The sequence below is a fragment of the Thamnophis sirtalis genome, unplaced genomic scaffold (assembly GCF_051295495.1).
Source record: "Thamnophis sirtalis isolate CommonGarterSnake01/CBP01778 unplaced genomic scaffold, rThaSir2_p1.2 scaffold_2, whole genome shotgun sequence".
Taxonomy (NCBI): domain Eukaryota; kingdom Metazoa; phylum Chordata; class Lepidosauria; order Squamata; family Natricidae; genus Thamnophis; species Thamnophis sirtalis.
The window spans coordinates 143797606-143820203 of NW_028261382.1; the positions used below are offsets into that span (position 1 = coordinate 143797606).

The 22598-nt window shown below is 39.9% G+C and overlaps 1 protein-coding gene across 5 annotated transcripts in view; it reads left to right on the forward strand.

Moving 5' to 3' along the window:
• The first annotated feature begins 1462 nt into the window (after positions 1-1462).
• NOL4 (nucleolar protein 4) overlaps positions 1463-22598 on the forward strand; it is a 167218-nt gene continuing 146082 nt past the window's right edge. For 2 of the 5 annotated variants that reach the window (XM_014074054.2, XM_014074057.2), the window contains exon 1: positions 1463-2593. In XM_014074054.2, the coding sequence (XP_013929529.2) occupies positions 2315-2593 (279 nt within the window). In that variant the 5' untranslated portion in view covers positions 1463-2314. Of the gene's footprint in view, positions 2594-3267; positions 3396-22598 lie in introns of those variants that run through there. The other 3 variants (XM_014074056.2, XM_087707089.1, XM_014074058.2) reach the window with 3 other exon arrangements.

A 22598-nucleotide genomic window follows, 5' to 3' on the forward strand; every position in this document is an offset into this window, starting at 1 on the left:
CAAGTGTTGCTCCAATAAGCAATAATTAGGTCCTAAGCTAATAATGTGTCAGCTGATCTTATGGGAGGGAAGATGGGGAGGAGGGGGGGAGGGCTAGGCTAGACCAGAACAAGTCTCCATGGAAACGCTTCCCTCACACGCCCCTCCCCCTTCCCCCACCTGGCTGTGGCGGAGAGGATGTGGAGATGCCTCGTCCTCCTCCTCCTTCCTCCCCAGCGCCACCTTGCCGTCCGCAGCTCAGACTAGCCTCGCCTTCGCGGCGCTCTCTAACCTGCAGCCGCCCGCCTGCAGCACGCGCATTGCCCAGCATCCCTAAATGGGACAATTCTGTCCGTCACGTTGCAGCTCAGCCGTCTCCACAGAAACTTTTGTCCGGCTGACCAATCAGAGGAGAGCGGGCGACGAGCTGGGAGGGAGCAGAGAGCGAGACGGGGGTTTAGCAAGGAGCTTTTGCTCCCGCTCAGCTTGCGTCGCCGGCTGTCAGTCCCGGTTCTTGCGCCGCGAGATCTACCAGTAGAGCCACTGAACGAAGAGAGCGGCTGGCGGGGAGGAAGGCGGGGGAGGAGGCGAACGGGAGGGGAGAGCGGGAGAGCGGAGGGGTGGGGGGGGGGAGGAGGAGGCTGAGGAGGCGGGCGGGTACTGACCGTTTTTTGCAAGTGCCTTCCTGGGACAAGACAGAGGCGCGGCGCGCGCAAGGTGCCAGGCCAGCCATTTCTCTAAGGGTGCTGCTGCCTTTCGGATGGAGGAAGCGGCACCGAGGGAGAAGGCGACGGGACAGGAAAAGCCATTATGAGACTTCCTCTTAACCCCCATGGGCCTGAGGAGAGTCTGAAAGAGAGAGCTGGGCTAAGTAGCAGCGGCCAGAGAGAAGAAGCAGGACTGGACGGGTCCAAAAGCCATGAGAGAGAAGGCGCACGGAGAGAGGAAGAGTGGGAGTGTGTCTAGGCTCGCGCGGCGGAGAGGAGGAGGAGGAGGTGGCGGTGGTGGTGGAGGAGGAAGATGGGAACTCCCTTTCCCGGGCCGCGAATAGGTGTTGAATGGAGCAGCTGCCGTCTTCCTTCGCCTGCTTGGAGGGTCGTTGGGCGGCGTTAGCCATTTGGCTCCAGTGGAGGAGGAGGAGGAGGAGGGAAGTGTCGGGGGCCTGCCCCAAAGACGTCTGGAATCTCAAGCGAGAGCTGAAGCGGCAGCAAAGGAAGGGACAATAATAGGGCCGCTTGGCGGAGGGGAGGCAGCAGGGATGATGGTTCTGCTTAAACATCCGGGCGCCAAACTTCCTCGAACGCCCTGAAGCTTTGGGAGATCTCAGGATAGCCTAGACTGGGCGAGTCCTCCATAAGCGAGTGCCGTCGTTGCAAACGCAGCCCGACCGCCAGCTACCACTCACTGGCCAATAGTCTCCTCAGATTGAACTCGGCCCCTTTCAGTCTCATACCAAATTTGATGTTTTCAGATTCGCACTTCGGTGCGATTAAAAAAACACACAACGCGAGCCAGATTTAAAAAGTGGCCTACGGTGTCGATGTTTCTCTCCCCAACGTGTCCTGTATCTCGTCAGCTGGAAAGAACTTTCTATCCCACCAAGAGCTTCCCACTCAAAATGCGGAGATTTAGGGGGAAATAAAAGGGGGCAGTAAAGCCAGGCTGCCCTTCAGCATTTTCCTCCACCCTGCACAGCCAGCCTGCTTCTGGAGAAACGGAGTCCTCCAGGATAGACGCAGGAAGACAGCCGAGGGTTGGCTGACTGGGGTGGAGGGTGGGCTTTACTCTCTCCCCCCACCCCCAACCTGCACCATCCGGGCTGAAGCTGATGCCCAGGAGAGAAGAATCCGACTCCATGATATTATTATTATTATTAGTATTTGGGCTTCGAACCTTTTGGCTTCGATCTACTCAGGGGCCATGTCTTCTTCGGTGCCATAGAGGCACAATCCTCTGGGGAAGAGACGCTGCTGGAGACGCTGGGATAGTCCTGCCTGGCACAACATTGAAGGGACATTCACGTACTGGAGACGGGGAAGAGAAGGCAACCCGGCCAGATTTGCTCGCCTGGATTGTATGAGGAGGGGGACAGCAAGTTGGGGGAGATGATGATCGGGTCCCGGGGCGGGCCACTCTTGAACTGATCGCCAAGCCTACAGAAAGCAACCCCCTCTACGGGGACGGAGCGATTGCCAGGGACGATCTCCTCCTCTCTCGCTGGCTCTTGCCGTTGGAGCTCTCTTTCTCCATGAGCCCGGGGTGAACAGGTGCCCCGGAGGTGTGGGGGATCTGTCCCCGGGTCCGCTTGGTCTGTGCGTGTCTCTCAGGGCGGATTATGGAGAGCGGTGACCGGGACATGTATCGCCAGTTTCAGGACTGGTGCCTCAGGACTTACGGAGACTCGGGCAAAACCAAGACGGTGACCCGTAAAAAATATGAGCGGATTGTCCAGCTCCTGAACGGCTCAGAGACGAGCTCCACGGATAATGCCAAATTTAAATTCTGGGTCAAATCCAAAGGCTTCCAGCTCGGCAGTCCGGACGAGGTCAGTGGTGGTGGTGGTGCTGCTGGTGGCGGAGGGATGCAAGTGCTGTACGTGCCGGTCAAGACCACGGTTAGTAGAGAAATTGTCTGCCTTGTTATTTAGCCACATCGGGGAGGAAGAGTAGGGAGCCGCCGCCGCCCCATAGCTGCCACCTCCACCCCCGAGTTGGCTCAGGTTGCGCTCCCTCCTCCCTCCTGAAATCTCTTCCTCACCACCCCTCCCGCCCATGTTGCGTTTGCCTGGCACCTTCTCCGCTGCTCAGGGCTTTGTGATCCTTCCTTGCCTTTACGTTGCAAGTGCACAAAACACACCCCTCTACGAAGTCCCTCCGGTTCCTTTCTTCTTAACCGGGTGGGGGTGGGGGTGGGGATGGGAAGCGGGAGGAGGAGCGGAACGAGAAAAAGGGAAATCGTCCCCTAAACTAAAACGTACCGCTGTGTATGTGTGTGTGCGTGTGTATGTTGGCGAGTCGTGTAGCTGCGCACTACCCATAAGACTATTTCCGATCGACAAGAACACAGTAGATTCTGATTAGCACTATCCCAAACAGTCGGGGGATTTGGGGTTTCCCTTAGCATATCAGCTCTCCCCTTTCATTGTTAGCTCTTATCCCTTGAGCGGTAGGAACGTGCCTGGCTGGTTGCCTGTAGAAGCGGGGGGGCAGGCTAATCAACAAAAGAGCCGTAGGCTCGCACAGGACCGGGTGGGAATTGGTCTCTCGTGCGCTCGCTCTCAGTTGAGCCAGCCCAGAAATGTGAGCCTTGCAGAGGTGGAGGGCGTACTCTAAGAGCACCAGGGCTAAGATGCTGGGCTGTGGCGGTGGCAAAAAGCATCATTTCCTATTTCAGAAGATGGAAATTGTTGGTTACAAGTAGGTTGATATTCTCCTTTTGGTATTTCTTGCTTTCTGAGCCTTTACGCTGGCCTCCTTTTACTCCAACATGCACTTCTATACTTTTGATATTAGGATGTGGGTATTGTTTAGAGCAATTTTAAGTTGGGCAAGAATTTGGGGTTCTTTTTCCCTGATTGACAGAGGGAAAGGGTTTTTGGCATTAAATTATACTGGAGGTATGCAGAGGAAAATGCCAGAACCTATGCCTCTGCAATAGTATACCATGTGTATAAGATGGTATGTATGTATGTGATTTGCAAAACAATAGAAGTATATTAAATGATCTAAAATGAATAGACTACAGATCGTTTAATGCATTGTTTATTTTTGGTTTATCTGAGACTTAAAGCTATTTACTGCCACACAATATGAAAGTTTTGTGGATCTGGGGCAATTCATCAAAATTATTTTCTATAAACTCATTAGATTATACCCAGTATTATAATAGTTACGCTCACTACATTCACCTTTGAAAAGCCTTTAGTATCATAAAACTAAAGTATGAAACAGAAAAATGCATAGTTTTCTATGGTCTTTTTAGATAAAGGTTTGTAGATGTCATCTTATTTCTCACAATGACTCAAAATGGAGCATAAGATTCATTTTGACAAAAGAAACAACTCAGTGAGAAGAAAGAATTAGTTTCCCTTTTTACAATATAGCAATTTTAACAAAATTAGTAATATTTTTGGCTTTATGTATATTAACTGTTCTGTTTCAAGTGTGTTGCTTTACAAGTTTGAATAACTTAATTCTTTTGGATTCTGTTTCCAATCAGTTATTTTTTTCCTTGATACGCTGTATTAATCTAAACATTTTACTTATTTGCTTGAATCTTTTAAATGTTTGTATTGTGATTCTTTAATGTCTATTTAAAGTTCAATGGACTTTCCTCTTATGTAGGATAAATACAGGATAGTATCCAGTCTTGGAAAGTGATCAGCACATTACAAATTCATAATAATTCTCATAATGATTTAGTGTTACTGTACATTCAGTGACCACCATGCAATGAAGAGCTTGCTTGACATGTAGGGCAGTTCTCTGAATTATCTTCAGATTACTTTTCATTATGGTATATCATTCCTTGACCAGATAAAATCTTCAGTTTTGAAAACTGGATCCAGGCTCAAAGTAGAGGCATTTAAATCAATGAAATACTCAAGCTGGAGAAGCTTCATTTTATACAGTGCCAATCATACTTTTTTTTTACTAACTCAGGCCAGTATTTGTGGCTCTATCTGCAGAGGATGCAGAAGTGGCATCTGAATTAAAGTACTGTAATTAGCTGCAAGTAGGAACTACTTAGACATTGGGCCAGAAATTTCAGCATGTGAAAATTGCAGCTAAGATGTTATACACTAGTCAGAATATTTAACTTCTGTACTGTAGCAGATATACTAGCTACTAGAACATTTTTGGATTCAATTCAAAGAGCTTGTTCCCACTTTTGAGCCTTAAATGGATGGAACTTGGATCCCCCCATATGTGCTTTTACTAGTGACAACTTGCTTATATTGTAAAGTCAGGAACAGAAGTCCTTGCTCTGCTTTGAAAGCTGTTGATTAACTTAGGGGAGAAGACCTTTTCCATATTGTTTCCATACTCATCAATCTACCTGCCAGTTTTCAAGAAATCTTATACATTTGTTTTTCCAAGCACATGCCAAAATGAGCTTTATTCTTTGACCTGATATCTAATTGTATTACTCTTAATTTGCTTTGTTTCAGTGTGTTTAGTTTTATTATTATTTTACTGGAGGATTTTGATCTGGAAAGGCAACTTACAAGTTAAAAATGAATAAAGTTTAATAGGTTTCAAATAATTTACATTAAGTATTGCTAGGACTAAGTATATCAGTTTCTATAATGTGGATGATTATTTACAGACATACTACTGAATACCCCCAGGCTCCACCTCTAACCACCTCTCTAAGCTCAAAATGTGGTCAAGGACAACTGTTACCCTTTGGTCTATTTCAGTCTTTCAGACCAAGATAGAAAAAAAAGAGTTAAAATAGTTTCTTTTAGATTTAAATAAAATTCATTAACATCCCATGGAGACACAGGACACATTTTGACCCCATTTGAAGAAAAAGCAGGGTATATTACTGTTTATTGATAGTTGACTTAAAAGAAAATTTCAAGTTTTTCTCTCCTGCCCCCTCTTCAACTTTATACACTAGCACCACCGCTCCCTCCTGAATGGGAGGGATACGGGCAATCCTTTGCGAGGTAGAGCTGAGGAATTCGTCCAATTCCTCACGGATAAAGTTGCTCGGCTTCGGACAGATCTGGACTCCAATTGCGCAGAGCCAGCCGAGGTACCGGGGGAGGGTCTTGAGCGACATCTCTGGATTGATTTTCAACTTGTTACTCCTGAGGAAGTGGACAAGGCCATGGGAGCTGTGAGTGCCTCCATGTGGATCCGTGCCCCTCCTGGCTGGTCACGAACAGCAAGGAGGTGACACGGGGCTGGATCCAGGCGATACTTACCGCCTCCCTTCGGGTTTCTTTCCCCCTCTGTTAAAGGCAGTGGTGGTGAGGCTCCTCTTGAAGAAGCCATCTTTGGATCCAGCCATTCTAAATAAGTATCATCCAGTCTCCAACCTCCCCTTTGTTGGGAAGGTTGTCGAGAAAGTGGTGGCCTCCCAGCTCCGACGGTCCTTGGATGAAACCAATTATCTAGATTCCTTCCAGTCTGGATTCAGGCCTGGCTACAGCACGGAAACTGCTTTGGTCACACTGACCGATGATCTCTGGAGAGCCAGGGACGGGGGTCATGCCTCCGTCCTAGTGCTTCTTGACCTCTCAGCGGCCTTCGATACCATTGACCATGGTATCCTTCTGTGACGGTTGCGGGAGGTGGGAGGCACCGTTCTTCGGTGGTTCTCCTCCTACCTCTCGGACAGGTCGCAGCCAGTGTTGGTTGGAGGGCAGAGGTCAAGCCCTAGGCCCCTTAAGTACGGGGTGCCGCAGGGCTCGGTCCTGTCCCCCCTCCTGTTTAGCATCTACATGAAGCCGTTGGGTGAGATCATTCGGCGGCACGGGATAAAATACCATCAGTATGCGGACGATACACAGTTGTATCTGTCCGCCCCGTGCCAACTCAGTGAAGTGGTTGACGTGATGTGTCAGTGCCTGAAGGCTGTTAGGATCTGGATGGGGGTAAACAAGCTTGCACTCAATCCTGACAAGACCAAGTGGCTGGTGTGTTTCCCTCCCAAAAATTGGCCGTGTATTCCATCTCTCAGGCTGGGGGGGTGAAATTTTATGCCCCTCAGACAGGGTTCGCAATTTGGGAGTCCTCCTGGACCCACAGCTGACTTTAGAACATCATCTGTCGGCTGTGACCAGGGGAGCATTTGCCCAGGTTCGCCTGGTGCACCAATTGCGTCCCTACCTGAACCGGGAGGCTCTCGCAACAGTCACTCACACCCTTGTGACCTCAAGACTGGACTACTGCAATGTGCTCTACATGGGGCAGCTCCTGAAGAGCATTCGGAGACTTCAGCTTGTCCAGAATGCAGCCGCGCGAGCGATTGTGGGTGCACCCCGGTACATCCACGCTACACCTATCCTCCGCGAGCTGCACTGGCTGCCTATCAGTCTCTGGATACGCTTCAAGGTGCTAGTCGTCACTTATAAAGCCCTTCATGGTATTGGACCTGGGTACTTGAGAGACCGCCTGCTGCCAATCACCTCCCAAAGACCCATCAGATCCCACAGACTTGGCCTCCTCCAAATTCTATCTGCCGGCCAATGCCGGTTGTCGACCACCCGGAGGAGGGCCTTCTCTGTGGCTGCTCCGGCCCTTTGAAACGAGCTCCCCACGGAGATCCGGACCCTCACCACCCTCCAGGCTTTCCGTAAAGCCGTTAAAACCTGGCTGTTCTGACAGGCCTGGGGTTGACGAGTTCTCTTCCCCGCTCGAATTGGGTGAATGTTGATCATTTTTAAACCCACTCTGTATCTTGTCTGTTGGTTGCTTTTTGTTTTGTATTACTCCCTCCCTTGGGTTTGTTAGCCGCCCTGAGTCCCTCCGGGGAATAGGGCGGCATATAAATGTAATAAACCTATAAACCTATAAACCATGGACAGATGTTTTAGTCTGTTTAGCAATTTATCAACTCATTCATTCCAGCAACCCACAATAGTCATAAGAAGAGTTTAATCATTTATATGTACAGTACTTCTTAATTGTAGATTGTTGCATTATTATTATTACTGTAACTTATTCTAGTAATATTTATGGTGCAGACTGTAACTTCAAGCCCAGTTTAATAAAAAAAACTTTTTTTCACAACTTGAAATGCCATGCATAAAATTTTAAATATAAAATTAATCACCAATGATAATTATTACTTAGGCATTTCCAGTAATTTTAAATCTAAAACCACATCAACAAAATTTTAAAAAGTTGAATTATTATTTTCTTCTTGAAGCTTTAACATGTGTGGTTATGCTTTGCTATCAATCAAAGTCCTTTGCTTCTAAAGGTTCTATAATCTACTACCGCTGATAATTAGACATCATTACTGCTGCATTAAAGGCAAGGAGAGAAGAGAAGAGGACAGGCTGGGGCTAATTAACTACTTGATTCTAATGAAAGAAAAAGACACTGATAGCAGGTGGGAGTTTGTACCAGGATGGACACACAGCAATAACTTCATTGAAGCAAGAAAAAGTTATTATTTTACATTAGCAGGATTTTAATCTTCCTATTGATTTAATGAGCAGTGAATAAAACTAAGCTTAGTCAAAATTATTTGGTTGTTGTATGCCTAGTGAAAATCTGAGGGTGACCACAGTTTTATTAATATGCACAGGAAGGGAGTATTTAGCATGTTGATGTTAGGATTAATTCATTTTAGTACCTTAGTCTTCTAAGAGCAATAGGAGTTAATCTGTCTTCAAGTCTTCACATCACTCTGTGGTATAGGAAATACACTCTTGGTCACCAGGCAACAACATCCTGCAATACAGCCATTTTAGGTCTACAGTGGGCCAACACACAGTGGAGTATTTATATGTACAGCTTAGTGAACAATATGCCTCTGCCACTTCTCCCTCTGTTACTTACATGTTAGCAACTCCCTTTTGTTAAGCTCAAACTGCACTTTATTGAAAGAATACAGTGAAAGGACACCTAACAAGAGATTTTACATAAAACTGTTAGGTGACAAAAAAAGTAAAATCAAAGACAATATTTACTATGAAGATACAACTTAGTTGAGCCAGTGCCTAAAACTGAAATATACAATTTTTGATTTAAAGTAAAATGGCAAAGCTTAAATAATTAATAATGTACTACTTGAAATATTTACTACCAATTTGAAAACAAATGTTTATTTAACTAATGAGGCTACAATTAATATTATATTTTACTTCCTAAACATAGTGATGTCAAGTTTAATAGCTGCTGGATAGTAATAATTATGGAATAGATTTCTATATCGATTCCTGTATTGAATGTGTATATGTCCGTGAATCTACAATGAAGATAAGTTGAACAAAATCTATTCCTTATTTACATTGATAACCTCACTCAGAAATACATACCTTAAAGATTCACTTTTAAGTTTGAAATAGGATTTGCCCAATCCCCTCTCCCCCAGCTTGTATTTGGAATACAAATATTTTAATTGTCCTATGGTATATGAGTTGTAGCTGGGATTCTAAATAAAAGACATAGATCTGAACTAAGCACTGATGACATTTTAACTAAAATAAGATCATTTGCTTGTCTCTCAATTGGCAAGAAAGACATGTACACTGCCACCTTTGTGTGATGCATGTGCTTGGATTCATACTACTGATTCAGTAAGCAACTACAAATCAGTATTTTAGTCTTCAGCATAGAGATTTGGGAATACTGCTTTGTATTATACTATAAAAAAAGAAAACAAGTGACATTACCTGTTCATTATATGATAAATGGTATGCTCTTGATTTGTTGTGCCAAGGCAGAGTATATGTAAAGTTAGGCATGTTTTTATACTGGTGTTTCAATGATACTGTGATGCTACTACAGATACATAGACAAATGATTAAAACTGGATTGAAAGTCATGCTCATTTTTATTTAATAATTTATGATAGTGTGAAAGTATGTATCACTAAACCCTTCTCTTTAATTTACACTGATAAATTTAAAGAGATTAAATGAAATGTATTTTGGAAAAACTGAAGTCTACAAGATAATTAAGAAGCTGCTTTGTCATGCTGAAAAAAGCAGAGCAATATAATTAGGCAAATTTTATTGTAGATTTGTAACTCTGTATTTTAGAGTTCACATGTTTATCCTACAGTAGCTCAAACATTGAATATGATTATTGTATCCACTAGATTCTTAACCAGTTGTATTTTCAGTTAGGCCATATATATATTTCCTTGAACAGTAATTAAGTAATAAAACTCATGTTTTGCATTTGGAAGTTCCAGTTACGGGTCTTATTGTCTGACCGCTCGTTTGTGTTCTTGCAATCTGGTGGTTAGCTTCCTCCCCATCTGTCCTACATAGTTACAGGGACAATACACGCAGGGGGTTTGGTAGATTACATTGGAAGTATTTCCCATCTCCAACCAATTTTTACAACACATAATTTGTCCTCCTATGGTAGCCTCCTATGTGTGATGCCCACCTGCAGATCAGAAGCATTGTGCAGCTTCTGAAATGTTTTTGATGTATGGCAGAGTGTGCCATGTCCCTGAAGATAGGCTCCAGCATGAGTTCGAAAGCTTGGAAGACAAAACCTCTGATCATTGATCCAAATTGGATCCTGCAATTTGTCCTGGGACATGTATATTCACCTTCATTAGTATGTATTCTCCCTCTGATTTCAGAGAAAAATCATAATATAACTATTTGGTCATATTTTGTACCCAGTCTTCCCCTCATTTATATATATAGATCAATGACCGTGGGATTACTGTGCTTGATTGGCCCCTCCATTCTTCCTCCATACTCTGGGTCCTTGGTTTCCAAATGAGATGCAAAAGTTGCTCTCATCAGAAAAGATCAAAAGATTTTCTGATGAGAGCAACTTTTGCATCTCATTTGGAAACCAAGGACCCAGAGTATGGAGGAAGAATGGAGGGGCCAATCAAGCACAGTAATCCCACGGTCATTGATCCAGGTTTTAGTGCTTTTGGCAAAAGTTGCTCTCATCAGAAAAGAGGATTTTGGACCACTGAGCAACAGGACTTTGGACCACTGTGCTTCATTAAGACCAGGGTCAACGCAGTTGTCTACCAGGAGATTTTGGAGCACTTCATGCTTCCTTCTGCAGACGAACTTTATGGGGATGCTGACTTCATTTTCCAGCTGCCCACACTGCCAAAAGCACCAAAACCTGGTTCAATGACCATGGGATTACTGTGCTTGATTGGCTAGCAAACTCGCCTGACCTGAAACCCATAGATAATCTATGGGGCATTGCCAAGAGAAAGATGAGAGACATGAGACCGAACAATGCAGAAGAGCTGAAGGCCGCTATTGAAGCATCCTGGTCTCCCATAACACCTCAGTAGTGCCACAGGCTGATAGCTTCCATACCACGCCGCATTGAGGCAGTAATTGCTGCAAAAGGGGCCCAAACCAAGTACTGAATACATATGCATGCTTATACTTTTCAGAGGTCCGATATTGTTCTATGCACAATCCTTGTTTTATTGATTGCATATAATATTCTAATTTTCTGAGATGGTGGATTTGGGGTTTTCATGAGTATACGCCATAATCATCACAATTATGACAAATCACGGCTTGAACTATCTTGTTTTGCATGTAATGAATCTTATTTCATATATTAGTTTCACCTTTTAAGTTGCATTACTGAAATAAATGAACTTTGCATGATATTCTAATTTTTCGAGTTTCACCTGTATAAGTTAAATCACATCAATTTCAGTTTATATTGACTAAATTCACACTTTGCCTTATGCCTTACTGGATTTGCTTAAGTCATAAAGCATAATTTATGGATCACAATGCTTTAATGCCTTAATGCTACATATTATAATTTGGCATGTTGTGTGAAAATCAGGAGCCCTGGTTGTGCATTGGGTAGAATGCCTTATTGCAGAGTAACTCTGCCTATCTACAGTAGATGGCTCAGGGTTAACTCATTCTTCCATCCTTCCAAGATAAGTAAAATGAGGACCCAGATTGTTGGAGGCAATATGCTAACATTGTAAATCACTCAGTGTGTGCTGCAAATTACTATGAAGCGATATATAAATCTAGGTGCTATGGATAAAACAACATGTTTAACCCCCTATCCTTTTTAAAAATGTTGTTCTGTAAAAAGACCAGTCTTTTTCCTTTTGACTGCTACACTTATTTATGAAATGTTGATGAGAAACTTTGACAAAAACATTTTGGGAAATCCCATTGTTCAAGTTTCTGTATCTGCACTTCTGGTGTGCATTGGATTTTTTCATCTACATGCTTAATGGTAAACTTTTTTTTAAAAAAATGCCTTAATTATTAGCCTCAGTGTACTCTATATTCTCGAGCTTATTTCACTATATGCAAACATTGCCTGTTGTTTATTGGTTTTTTTTGCTTTTTTTGTAAATAGTTTTAGGTCTTCAAAATATCTCATTCTTTAATCCAATCACCCCTGATTTTCTTTGGAAACAGTTGTGAAATATGTGACATATATTGGGTTTGCTTGTAAACTGGAGGGCATCCACTAAGATTCCCAAAGGATGAGGAGGAAGAAGGCGGGGCTTAGCAGTGAGAAGACGGATTTTCAGGCTATTCCTGAAATTCCTCTATTCCGAAGGAATTGGACGGTTCATTTTTGAACCCAAGCTGTCCCGGAGAGACAGTGAAAGGTTGGAGGAGATCCAGTGACCACAGAGACGTTCGCAAAGTCTCTGGGGGCTTGGAATTTAACCTCCTTTGCCAGTGACTTCTGGATTAGCCGTAAACTAACCGAAACTGCAGGTTGCCCCTAAGAATGGCGTGAGTGTTTCCAGCTGGTAAGGTGATTTTATTACTCAGAGAGACACGGTCCGCATAAAAATTTAAGCTAATTGAAACCAAAGAACAGAAGAATCTAGCGGCGAATTGGATCTCTTTATTGGTTTATGGACGGTGGTTACCCTATTTCTTAAATGTTTTAAATGCTACTTACATGGACAAAGGAAAGATTACTCCAACATCTCCTCTGACTCTCTGTAAGTGGGCTGTAAACCAATTTACTATAATTTGGCTCCCTACAACTTGACACTTTTATTGCTTGGCTGGGTTGGTCTAAGATCAGATAAGATTGTACAGCTCCCAGCTTGTTTTTACTTGCAAATACCTTAAAGCCTCTAAAGGGAAAATACTAACTGCGTACAAACATGGCGTCTGTCTAAGTTTCAAATGATTCATTTCAAATGATTTTTTCCGCACTACAAAAGCTATCTGACACGTACGACAGATTTGAAAAAAAGCTGGATTATTTGCTGTTTTTAACATCAAAATATGAAGAAAAAAGTGAGAATGTTGAATGTTTGAATGTTCCTGAAATACAAACAAAGGATGTCAGAGATGAAGATTTTCAATTTGCTGACATTCCGGGCATCTGGTTTACCTCTGAGGGAGAAAAAGATGGAACGTTTGAAGGGGGGGCAGCCACACAGAAGATTTACTTCGAAAGACAGAGCGCAGGAGGAATGAGAAGCATTAAAGAATTTATACTTTATGAAACATCATTTGCAAAACTTTTGATACCACCACTGAGAATTAAAGACAAGCTGAAAAGTGTAATAAACGTAGGACAACAACATTATATGAGAGGCACCTTAAGCAAAAAGGTGCAAAGATCTTCTTGTTTGGACTTGCTCATAAAGATGTTTGGAGAACTTGATCCACAAATGGCAACAGGATTAAGGAGGTTTTGTTATTGGAGAGACACAGGCTGATAGATGGAAGAATACAATTCAAAATTAGCTAAACCTAATTAATTTTATTTGTAATAGACATAGTTGAATAATAATTGATAATGATAGTAATGTATATAATGTAGAGTTGATGTGATAAATAATAATTGGATATGAGAAGGGAAGGTTAGAAATATTTTTGGACCATATACAAAGGTTATTAATCACAATAATTATCACTATTAAAAATAAAATAAAACTATATACAGTTAAATGTTAACTAATATGGGGAAAATGTTATGATATACGATATAATTACATAAAGAAAGGAGAATAATAAACTATATACATGGAGGATGGAATTTTTGGTATTAAATATTATGGATGTTTAGCTAAAACAGGATATGAGGATTTGATGTTAATGGAGGATTTTATAAACAAGTAAATGAAATGCTAGCATGTGGTTATGGATTAAATCTTTGGCATAGTTAAGGATGAAAGATGTTTAAATAACTGTAATCAACTAAAAGTGGAGGTATGATGATGTCAATATGGTAAACATTTGAGTTAAGATATTTGAATTAATATGAATTAATGAAAGAGATGCACAAAAACATGTTGTAACCAGCTGATATACTTTTTTATAATATATCCTTGTGTTCTTTTTTTTTCTTTTGTTTTTTCTTTTTTCTCCCTGTCTTGTTTTCTGTTTTTTGTCTTTTTTGTGTTTTGATTTTTTCTTTTCCCACTGGTGTGGGCATGTGTTGTTTATGTAACAAAATAAATTTTTAAAATTATAATAAAAAAAAGATTCCCAAAGGATCAATGGACAAGGTTTTATATACCATTTTACTAATGAAAGACCTGTCAATATTGAGATATCCAGTTCCCATATATTGATTGTTTTCCTGCACTATTCCCACTTCCTTCCATTACTTAGTCATTGTCATGAATGATGCATGAACAGTCAGACTTATTTGGTTAATCAGAAAACAACATATTATCTTTCTTTTGAAAAAAAAAAAACAATCTTGGGCAGTCTTGGTCAATATTGTAAGCTTAGAGCTTTTTAAAAGACCAGATTAGGCCAACTCAGGATGTAATTATAATTACAGCTGTTTCTTCCTTTTGTGTATTTTTTTAATAAAGTTTTTTAATTTTTAATTTAAAACAAATACAACATCCTTCTTTACATGCTATAGAAAGTGTATCAGTTGGTTACAAATAGACTTTTGCACATCTCTTCCACAGTCAACAAACATAATTCATGTTAACTCGAGCATTTTAACTCAAAGATTCATACATGTCACCATCATCATATATCCATTTTCATTTGACTATAATTATTATTAAAAAGAATAATAATAATAATAATAATAATAATAATAATAATAATAATAATAATAATTTTTGTTTCTTAAACAATACATGCCCACACCAGTGGGAAAAGAAAAAAAGAAAAAAGAAAAAAAAGAAGACAAGAAGAACAAAAAAAACAACAAAAGACCCCCCCCCCAAAAAAGGAACACAGATATATATTATATATATAAAAAAAGTATATCAGCTGGTTACAACATGTTTTGGTGCATCTCTTCCATTAATTCATATTATAATTAATTCATATCATAATTCATATTAATTCAAATATCTTAACTCAAATGTTTACCATATTGACATCATTATACCTCCACTTTTAGTTGACTACAGTTATTTAAACATCCTTCATCCTTAACTATGCCAAAGATTTAGTCCATAACCACATGCTGACATTTCATTTACTTGTTTGTAAAATCCTCTATTAACATCAAATCCTCATATCCTGTTTTAGCTGAACATCCATAATATTTAATACCAAAAATTCCATCTTCCATGCAATGTAGTTTATTATCATTCTCCCTTCTTTATGTAATTATATCGTATATCGTAACATTTTCCCCATATTAGTTAACATTTAACTGTATATATTTTATTTTATTTTTTAATAGTGACAATTATTGTGATTAATAACCTTTGTATATGGTCCAAAAATATTTCCAACCTTCCCTTCTCATATCCAATTATTATTTATCATATCAACTCCACATTATATACATTACTATCAATATCAATTATTATTCAGCTATATCTATTACAAATAAGAGTAATTAGATTTAGCTAATTTTAAATTGTATTCTTCCATCTATCAGCCTATGTCTCTCCAATAACAAAACCTTCTTAATCCTATTGCCATTCATGGAACAGATTTACCAAATGTTTTTATAAGCAAGTCCAAACAGGGATATCTTTGCGCCTTTTTGCTCAGGATGCCTCTGATGAAATAATGACATTGTCCCAGGCTTGTTAGACTTTTCAATTTGTCTTTAATTCTCAAGGGTGGAATTGAAAATTCTGCAAATGATGTTTCATAAAGTGTAGATTCTTTAATGCTTCTCATTCCTCCTGCGCTCTGTCTTTTAAAATAAATCTTCTGTATGGCTGCCCCCCTTTCCAGCGTTGCATCTCTTTCTCCCTCCGAAATAAACCAGACGCCCTGCGTGTCAGCAAGTTGAGAGACTTCATTTCTCACATTCTTCATTTGTATTTCAGGAACATTCAAACATTCAACGTTCTCACTTTTTTCTTCATATTTTAATGTCAAATAGTCCAATTTTTTTCAAATCTTTCATATGAGTCAAACAACTTTTGAAATGCAGAAAAAATCATTTGAAACGAACTTTTTGGAGTATGTATCGACGCCATGTTGTGACGCAGTTAGAAGCTCTAAAATATTTGCAAGTAAAAACACACTGGGAGCTGTGCGATCTTATCTGATCTTAGACCAACACAGTCAAGCAATAAAAGTGTCAGATCGTAAAAAGCCAATTTGTAGTAAGTTAGTTTACAGCCCACTTAAAAAGAGTCAGAGGGAATGTTGAAGTAGTCTTTAAAACATTTAAGAAATAGGGTAACCACCGGCCATAAATCCATTAAAGAAAAACCAATTCGCCGCTAGATTCTTCTGTTCTTTGGTTTCAATTAGCTTAAATTTTAGTGTGGACCGTCTTTCTTTGAGTAATAAAATCAGCTTACCAGTTGAAATCACTTCCACCATTCTTAGGGGCAACCTGCAGTTTCGGTTAGCATACAGCTAATCCAGAAGGAGCTGGCAAAAGGGGTTGAATTCCAAGCCCCCCAGAGACCTGCGAACGTCTCTGAGGTCACTGGATCTCCCCAAACCTTCACTGTCTCTTCCGGACAGCTAGGATCGAAAACGACCCGTCCAATTTCCTTCGGAATAGGGGAATTTCAGGAATAGCCTGAAACTCCGTCTTCTCACTGCTAAGCCCCGCCTTCAGTCCTTTTGTGTATTTTTTGTTGTGCAACATTTTTATTTCCTTTTGTTTTTAGTATGGTAAATTATTGTTTTTTATTTTGCATTATTGTATGTTTATTTGAAAATGGATTAATACAAAATATTTGATTTTTTTTTAATGGTCTTGCTTTTCCAAAGTTGGCCATATTTCTATTTCTACATCTAACATGTAGGGACACAGTGGCTAAGATGCTGAGCTTGTTGATCAGAAAGTTGGTTGTTCAGCAGTTTGAATCCCTAGTGCTGCATTATGGAGTGAGCTCCTGTTACTTGTCCCAAAGTAACAACATAGCAGTTCGAAAGCATATTAAAAAATGCAAGTAGAAAAATAGGGACCACTTTGGTGGGAAGGTAACAGTGTTTCATGCACTTTCGGCATTTAATTATGCCAGCCACATGATCACGGAGATGTCTTTGGACAACGCTGGCTCTTCGGCTTTGAAACGGAGATGAGACTGCTCCCTAGAGTCGAGAACGACCAGCACATATGTGTGAGGGGAATCTTTACCTTTAACTTTATATCTAACATGGCTTAAAAGTGATCTTCCATGTTATTTTCCATATTACAGTATTCCTCGATGATTGAAGCATGGTTCTGATGACATGGGATTGGATAGTTTGCTTAGCTTATATTTCTGGATTTTCTATTCATGCTAGTGATTTATAGCACCAGCTACACATCACTACAGGCTATATTAGACACCACTATGTCCATATTAGTGATATATAATGACAACTATTGCTAGATGATGTTAGAAATAGCTAGTCTGGATAGCTTTCTAGGTTATCTGCAGAATGCTTTGTTTTCATTACTGGTGTGATGAAACATGAAGTACTATCATTTATAATTAACAATCTCCATAATATTCTAAAATATTCATATAAATTATAAATATATATTATTTTAAATATAAATAATAAACAATTAACAAAATTAATAATAATTAGAAATGTACCAGTATAATACGAATGATGCAAACTAAGGGAGAGATTTGGATTTGATCAGAGTCTGATTTCATAGCAAACTGGAGTAATTTGGGGAAAAAATGTTTCCCTAGGATTCTGGGCCTTCACAAAACTCCAGACCCAATCTATTATTCTGCAACTCTTGCATGCTATAAATGGCACTGTTAGAACTAGTCTAACAGGGCAAGAAAAGTAAGATTATATTGCTTATAGAAAATATGACAACAGGAAGGAAAGGGGAATTTTGAATTCAGTGACTGAAAAGTCCATTTCTATGAAAGTTGGTATGTTTATAGCAGTCCAATTTTCTTGTAAATTTCCTTATGTTTGTGTGAAAAACAAAAAGAACCAACATTTGAGTGTTTTTTTATGATAAGACAATATGCAATACTTCCCCGAAGTCAGCATACATTTGTCAATAACACATCCTGCTAGAGTACATTTATCTCAGTTTCTGATAGAATTTTTCTTAATATATTGTAGGAATGTGGTAGGTATATGTTTATTGGCTTTACTAAAATAGTAAGTGGGGGAATATTTGGCTTAGTAATAGTATGTGTCAAAATAAAATACCTCCCAATAAGGAATCATGTAGTATTTGATTGCAACTGATATGATAGTATTGTGATGCAGCTGTCAGCACATAGAGACCCACTACATCACAGAAATTATTTTTAGGCTGCATTAATAGAAATCTAATTTCCAAATCATCAGAGTAATCATTTCAGTATGCTCATGTTTGGTCATAGACATACTTTAAAATGGATTTGAAGAAATTGGAAGAGTTTCAGAGGAAGACCACAAGGATGATCAAAGGATTAAAAAGACTGAAGCAACTGGGCATGTTTAGTCTTAGAAAAAGATAATGGGGCAAAGAGATATCGTAGTACTCTTCAAATATCTAAAAGAATATCAAATGGAAGGTTAAGAGCTGTTTGATAAGGCAAATTCTAATTGAATCTTGATTTTTTTAAAATCCTAATATTAGTAAAAAAAAAATACGGTAGTTCTGAGAACTGTACTGGTGGATTCTCCTTTGCTGGATGTGTTCAGACTAATATAGGTAATCCTTAATTTATGAGTGATTGCTTAGCCACCATTTAAAATTATGATAGATCCCTCAAAAGCTACTTATGACCCAGTTTTGAAGTTATAGCCACTGCAGTTGTCCTGTGGTAATGTGCTTAAAATTTGGTGGATTCTCCCTTACAACTGACCACAGGGATGCTACAGTGCCTATATCTACCCATCCTTTCCCACTAAGCCTCCACAGGTCTTGGGTCTTCTTCCCACTCCACTTGGTCCCACATCCTCCTTCTTGCCCCCATCACTGGTTGTGCACTTACCTTTGGAAGAGCTCCAGAGCTCGTGTTCAGAAAGGAGGGCAGGCCTTTCTACCCTTCAGCATCCCTAGGCTGTATGGCTCCACCCTAAAAGTGAATAGCTACAATGAACTGTGGCCATTCCAAAAGTGATGCCTGCTTCCCAGTGATGCAACCTGGGGGTGCCAAATGGTAGGATGGCCTGCCCTCCTTCCTTCTACCCTTTGGTGTTCCTGGAGGCCAGATGGCACCATCCTATAAACAGGCATTATTTTTGGAATGACTGCAATCTACTATCTACAATAGGGCAAGATTTGAGTGTGGCCATATGTTCATTCACAATGTAGAGTAAAAGGAGAGAGGCTTAACAGACCAGTTCAAGAATTGATTGATGAAATATGAGATGAGATGGTTCATCAAGACACTCCAGACATAATGACAACATTAACTTATGTCTGCTTGAGCATTTATCAAAAAATGAGTTGTTGTGGATGACTACAGGTAGTAAAATAAGATACCACTCTATTTCATTCCCTTTTCCTTCCTACTTCCCTATACTGAGCAGGCTTTGATTTGAAATTTACCAATTGAATACATACATCTGTAAGTCATTATAGATAATTCTTGACTTACAACCATTCATTTAGTGCCTGTTCAAAATAACAACAGCAGAGAAAAAATGACTTACAACTGGGTCCTTGTACTGTTGTAGCATCCTCACAGTCGTGATCAAAATTTGTGTGCTTGGCAATCAATATTTATTTATGATAATTGCAGCATCCCAGGGTCATATAATCACCATTTGTGACCTTCCCAGATGACTTCTGACCAGCAAAATAAAGCTGGATTCCCTTAATAGGAAAGCTGGATTCCCTTAACAGGTGAATGAGTCACTTAACAACTGTGATGTTTTACTTAACAAAGGTAGCAAAAAAAATTGTCCAGGATTCACATAACAACTGCCAATGGAAATTATTCTAATTGTGGTTATAAATTGAGAACTACCCATTGAACACTTCTTACTGCTCGCATATATAAGGCATATGCCAATGGACTCTGACCATTACACCTAAAACGCTATAGTTGTAAAGAAATGTGGCATTTTTTTAGCAAATTCCTTACTTCCACTCTCGCTTGTCAAAAAAAAACATGTGACAGTCAAGGGCTATGAGGCTGGATCAACCAGAAATTAAATGAGCTGAGTCTTGTGAAGTTACACATTACCATTTAAACAATCCTTTTATCCTGTAACCCATACTTAGCACAGGAATACAGCTACAACAGGTAAGTTTATTAAATAATTTAGTCAATACAAATATGTTCCCTTTACAACTCACCACTAGCAACTATCAGAAACTTCCGCGGTTTTATTTGATCTCCTCCTTACATTATTCAGTTGTTGTCAGCCTTGTGAAGTAGAATAGACATGAAACACAGCTAGATGAACTAATTCCATTTTATTATTAAGATCACATTAACAAAATCTTTCAAGAATGAAAATACCTTTCTCCTTCCATACCCTTTACAGCTCAAGGAAAATAGGGAGAGTCTCTTCTTAACCACTTGTCCTGCCCAAATTCCTGCTGTGGGCTGATGGTTTTTATCTGACAATTCTCTTGGCTGCATTTCTTCACCTTTTTCCCAAGGTCATTCATAAATACCACCATGGCCTTGGGACTGTAAGGGCTACAGACTCAACAGTGCACAAGCTAGTCCTCAGAGAAATCTGATTTGTATGAAGGAGGGACATGAATGATAGCTTTTGACTATCATTATGGGATATTTGAATATTTAATAATGTCATTCAGACTGGCAATGAGCAAGTCTATGAACTATGAACCATATTTCCATAATCTCTTGAACAAGTAATTTATTGTTGAGATGATACATATATTTATTCTGAGGACAATACATTCCATGACAACCAAGTGCATACAGTTCTTCAGTGTCTTCATGACAACAGCTTCTGCATTAAACTTGAGAAATGTACCATTGCCAGCCTATACTCAATTATTTGGAATAATACATTTCTTCTGAAGAACTACAGATGAATTCAACTAAAGTACAATCTGTTATTTTGGTATTCTCAACCCCCCTCCCCCAATATTATTAGTTCCACATTTCTTGGGCTTTGCTGTTTTTATCCTAAATTTATTTCTAAATTTGCAACAATGACCACAACATTGACAGCTTACTACGAAGGTAAAAGGTTTCTAAACGGACTTTCTAAAACCCAACAAGCCTTTCTGCAAGTCATTTTTCAGCCATAGTTCTGTCATCAACATCCTGTCTGCCCACTTATTGTCCAGGCTGTTACCTTGATTTTGCCTTGGGATCTGTGTGTTTACAATTTGCTCCTGAGTTCTCAGTAAACTTCCCTCCATGTTCAGTTTGTGTTTCAGCTGCTACCCATGAATGAAACTATGAGATTTCAAACAAGAAGCTGCTGGCTATCAAGAAGCAGGTCCAATGCCTGTATTGAACCCACTACCCTTAGGAAAGATCGTAAGAACTTAAGGCATATTCTCACAGTCTTATCCAATGTTAGATCATCTGGGCACATTTTCTTCTTTTGATTTTTGAACCTCTTACATTTCAACCATGAATTTCATGTCTTAAGACTCTCCCCTAAACTCTACTCTACATCGTGAATGGAGACCTCCCTCATTCTCATCTTTCTTCACTTGTGAGAGATAGAGTGTTGGATTAACTGAATCCACATTCATCAGGAGCAGGATCCTTTATGCATAGAGTATAAGGAGACTCCTTGCAATTATCTCTCTCTTTTTTCTGGAGCACAGAAATCTGTACAACAGCTACGTTGTTCCTAGAGTAAGGGGTTTTGCAACTCTGCCACCATAATCACCTACTTGGGTATTTTGAAGTCTTCAAAGCTACCCATCTTCTCTGTGACTTTTAGTGATTTCATGTCAAAGTAGAAATGAGGAATGACTCATCATGCCAGATCAACTGGGCTATTAGATGGCTTACCGTAGTATATTCCCACTCAATAGTGGCTTTGGGATACAGTTTTTTTATATAATGACCTATCACTTGTCAAGAGACTCAATGCTACATTGGTGGTAGCTGATCTCTCCTTGCTATCACAAGAAGAGTGAAATATTAATTTATTTTATTTACATTTTATGAGGGGTGCTCTCTGAGCTTGGTTGTTTTCTTGCAGATGTTTCATTACCCAAACTAAATAACATAATCAATGCTACTAAGGAGTGGAGTTTGTTCTTAGTTTGTATTACTTATGGTTAATTGTTGATATTTTATTTAGTTATATTATTATTTGTTCTTTATTACCACTATTAATTAGCTTGTGGTTGTTTCAGTGTATCTATATTTACCATGATGTCAGGCACAAGCAACAAGAACCACCTGTGATTAGTCTGAAGCAGAAAATTTTGTTGTTAGTCAGCTATGTTACAAGAATCTTGCCAGACTGACTGCATTCTCTTGGGAACTATTAGATAAAACTTTAGCAATTCTGGGGGAGGTCAGGCCTGGGCCTATTTCTGCAGTGGAAGGACACTAAATTTGACCAATTCTTAGATTCCACCACATCTGTTTTAACAATTACAGATGTTTTGGTTGATTGTTTTGTAAACTGCTGTGAATATAGATTGATTCAAAAATACATCTGTAAAATAACT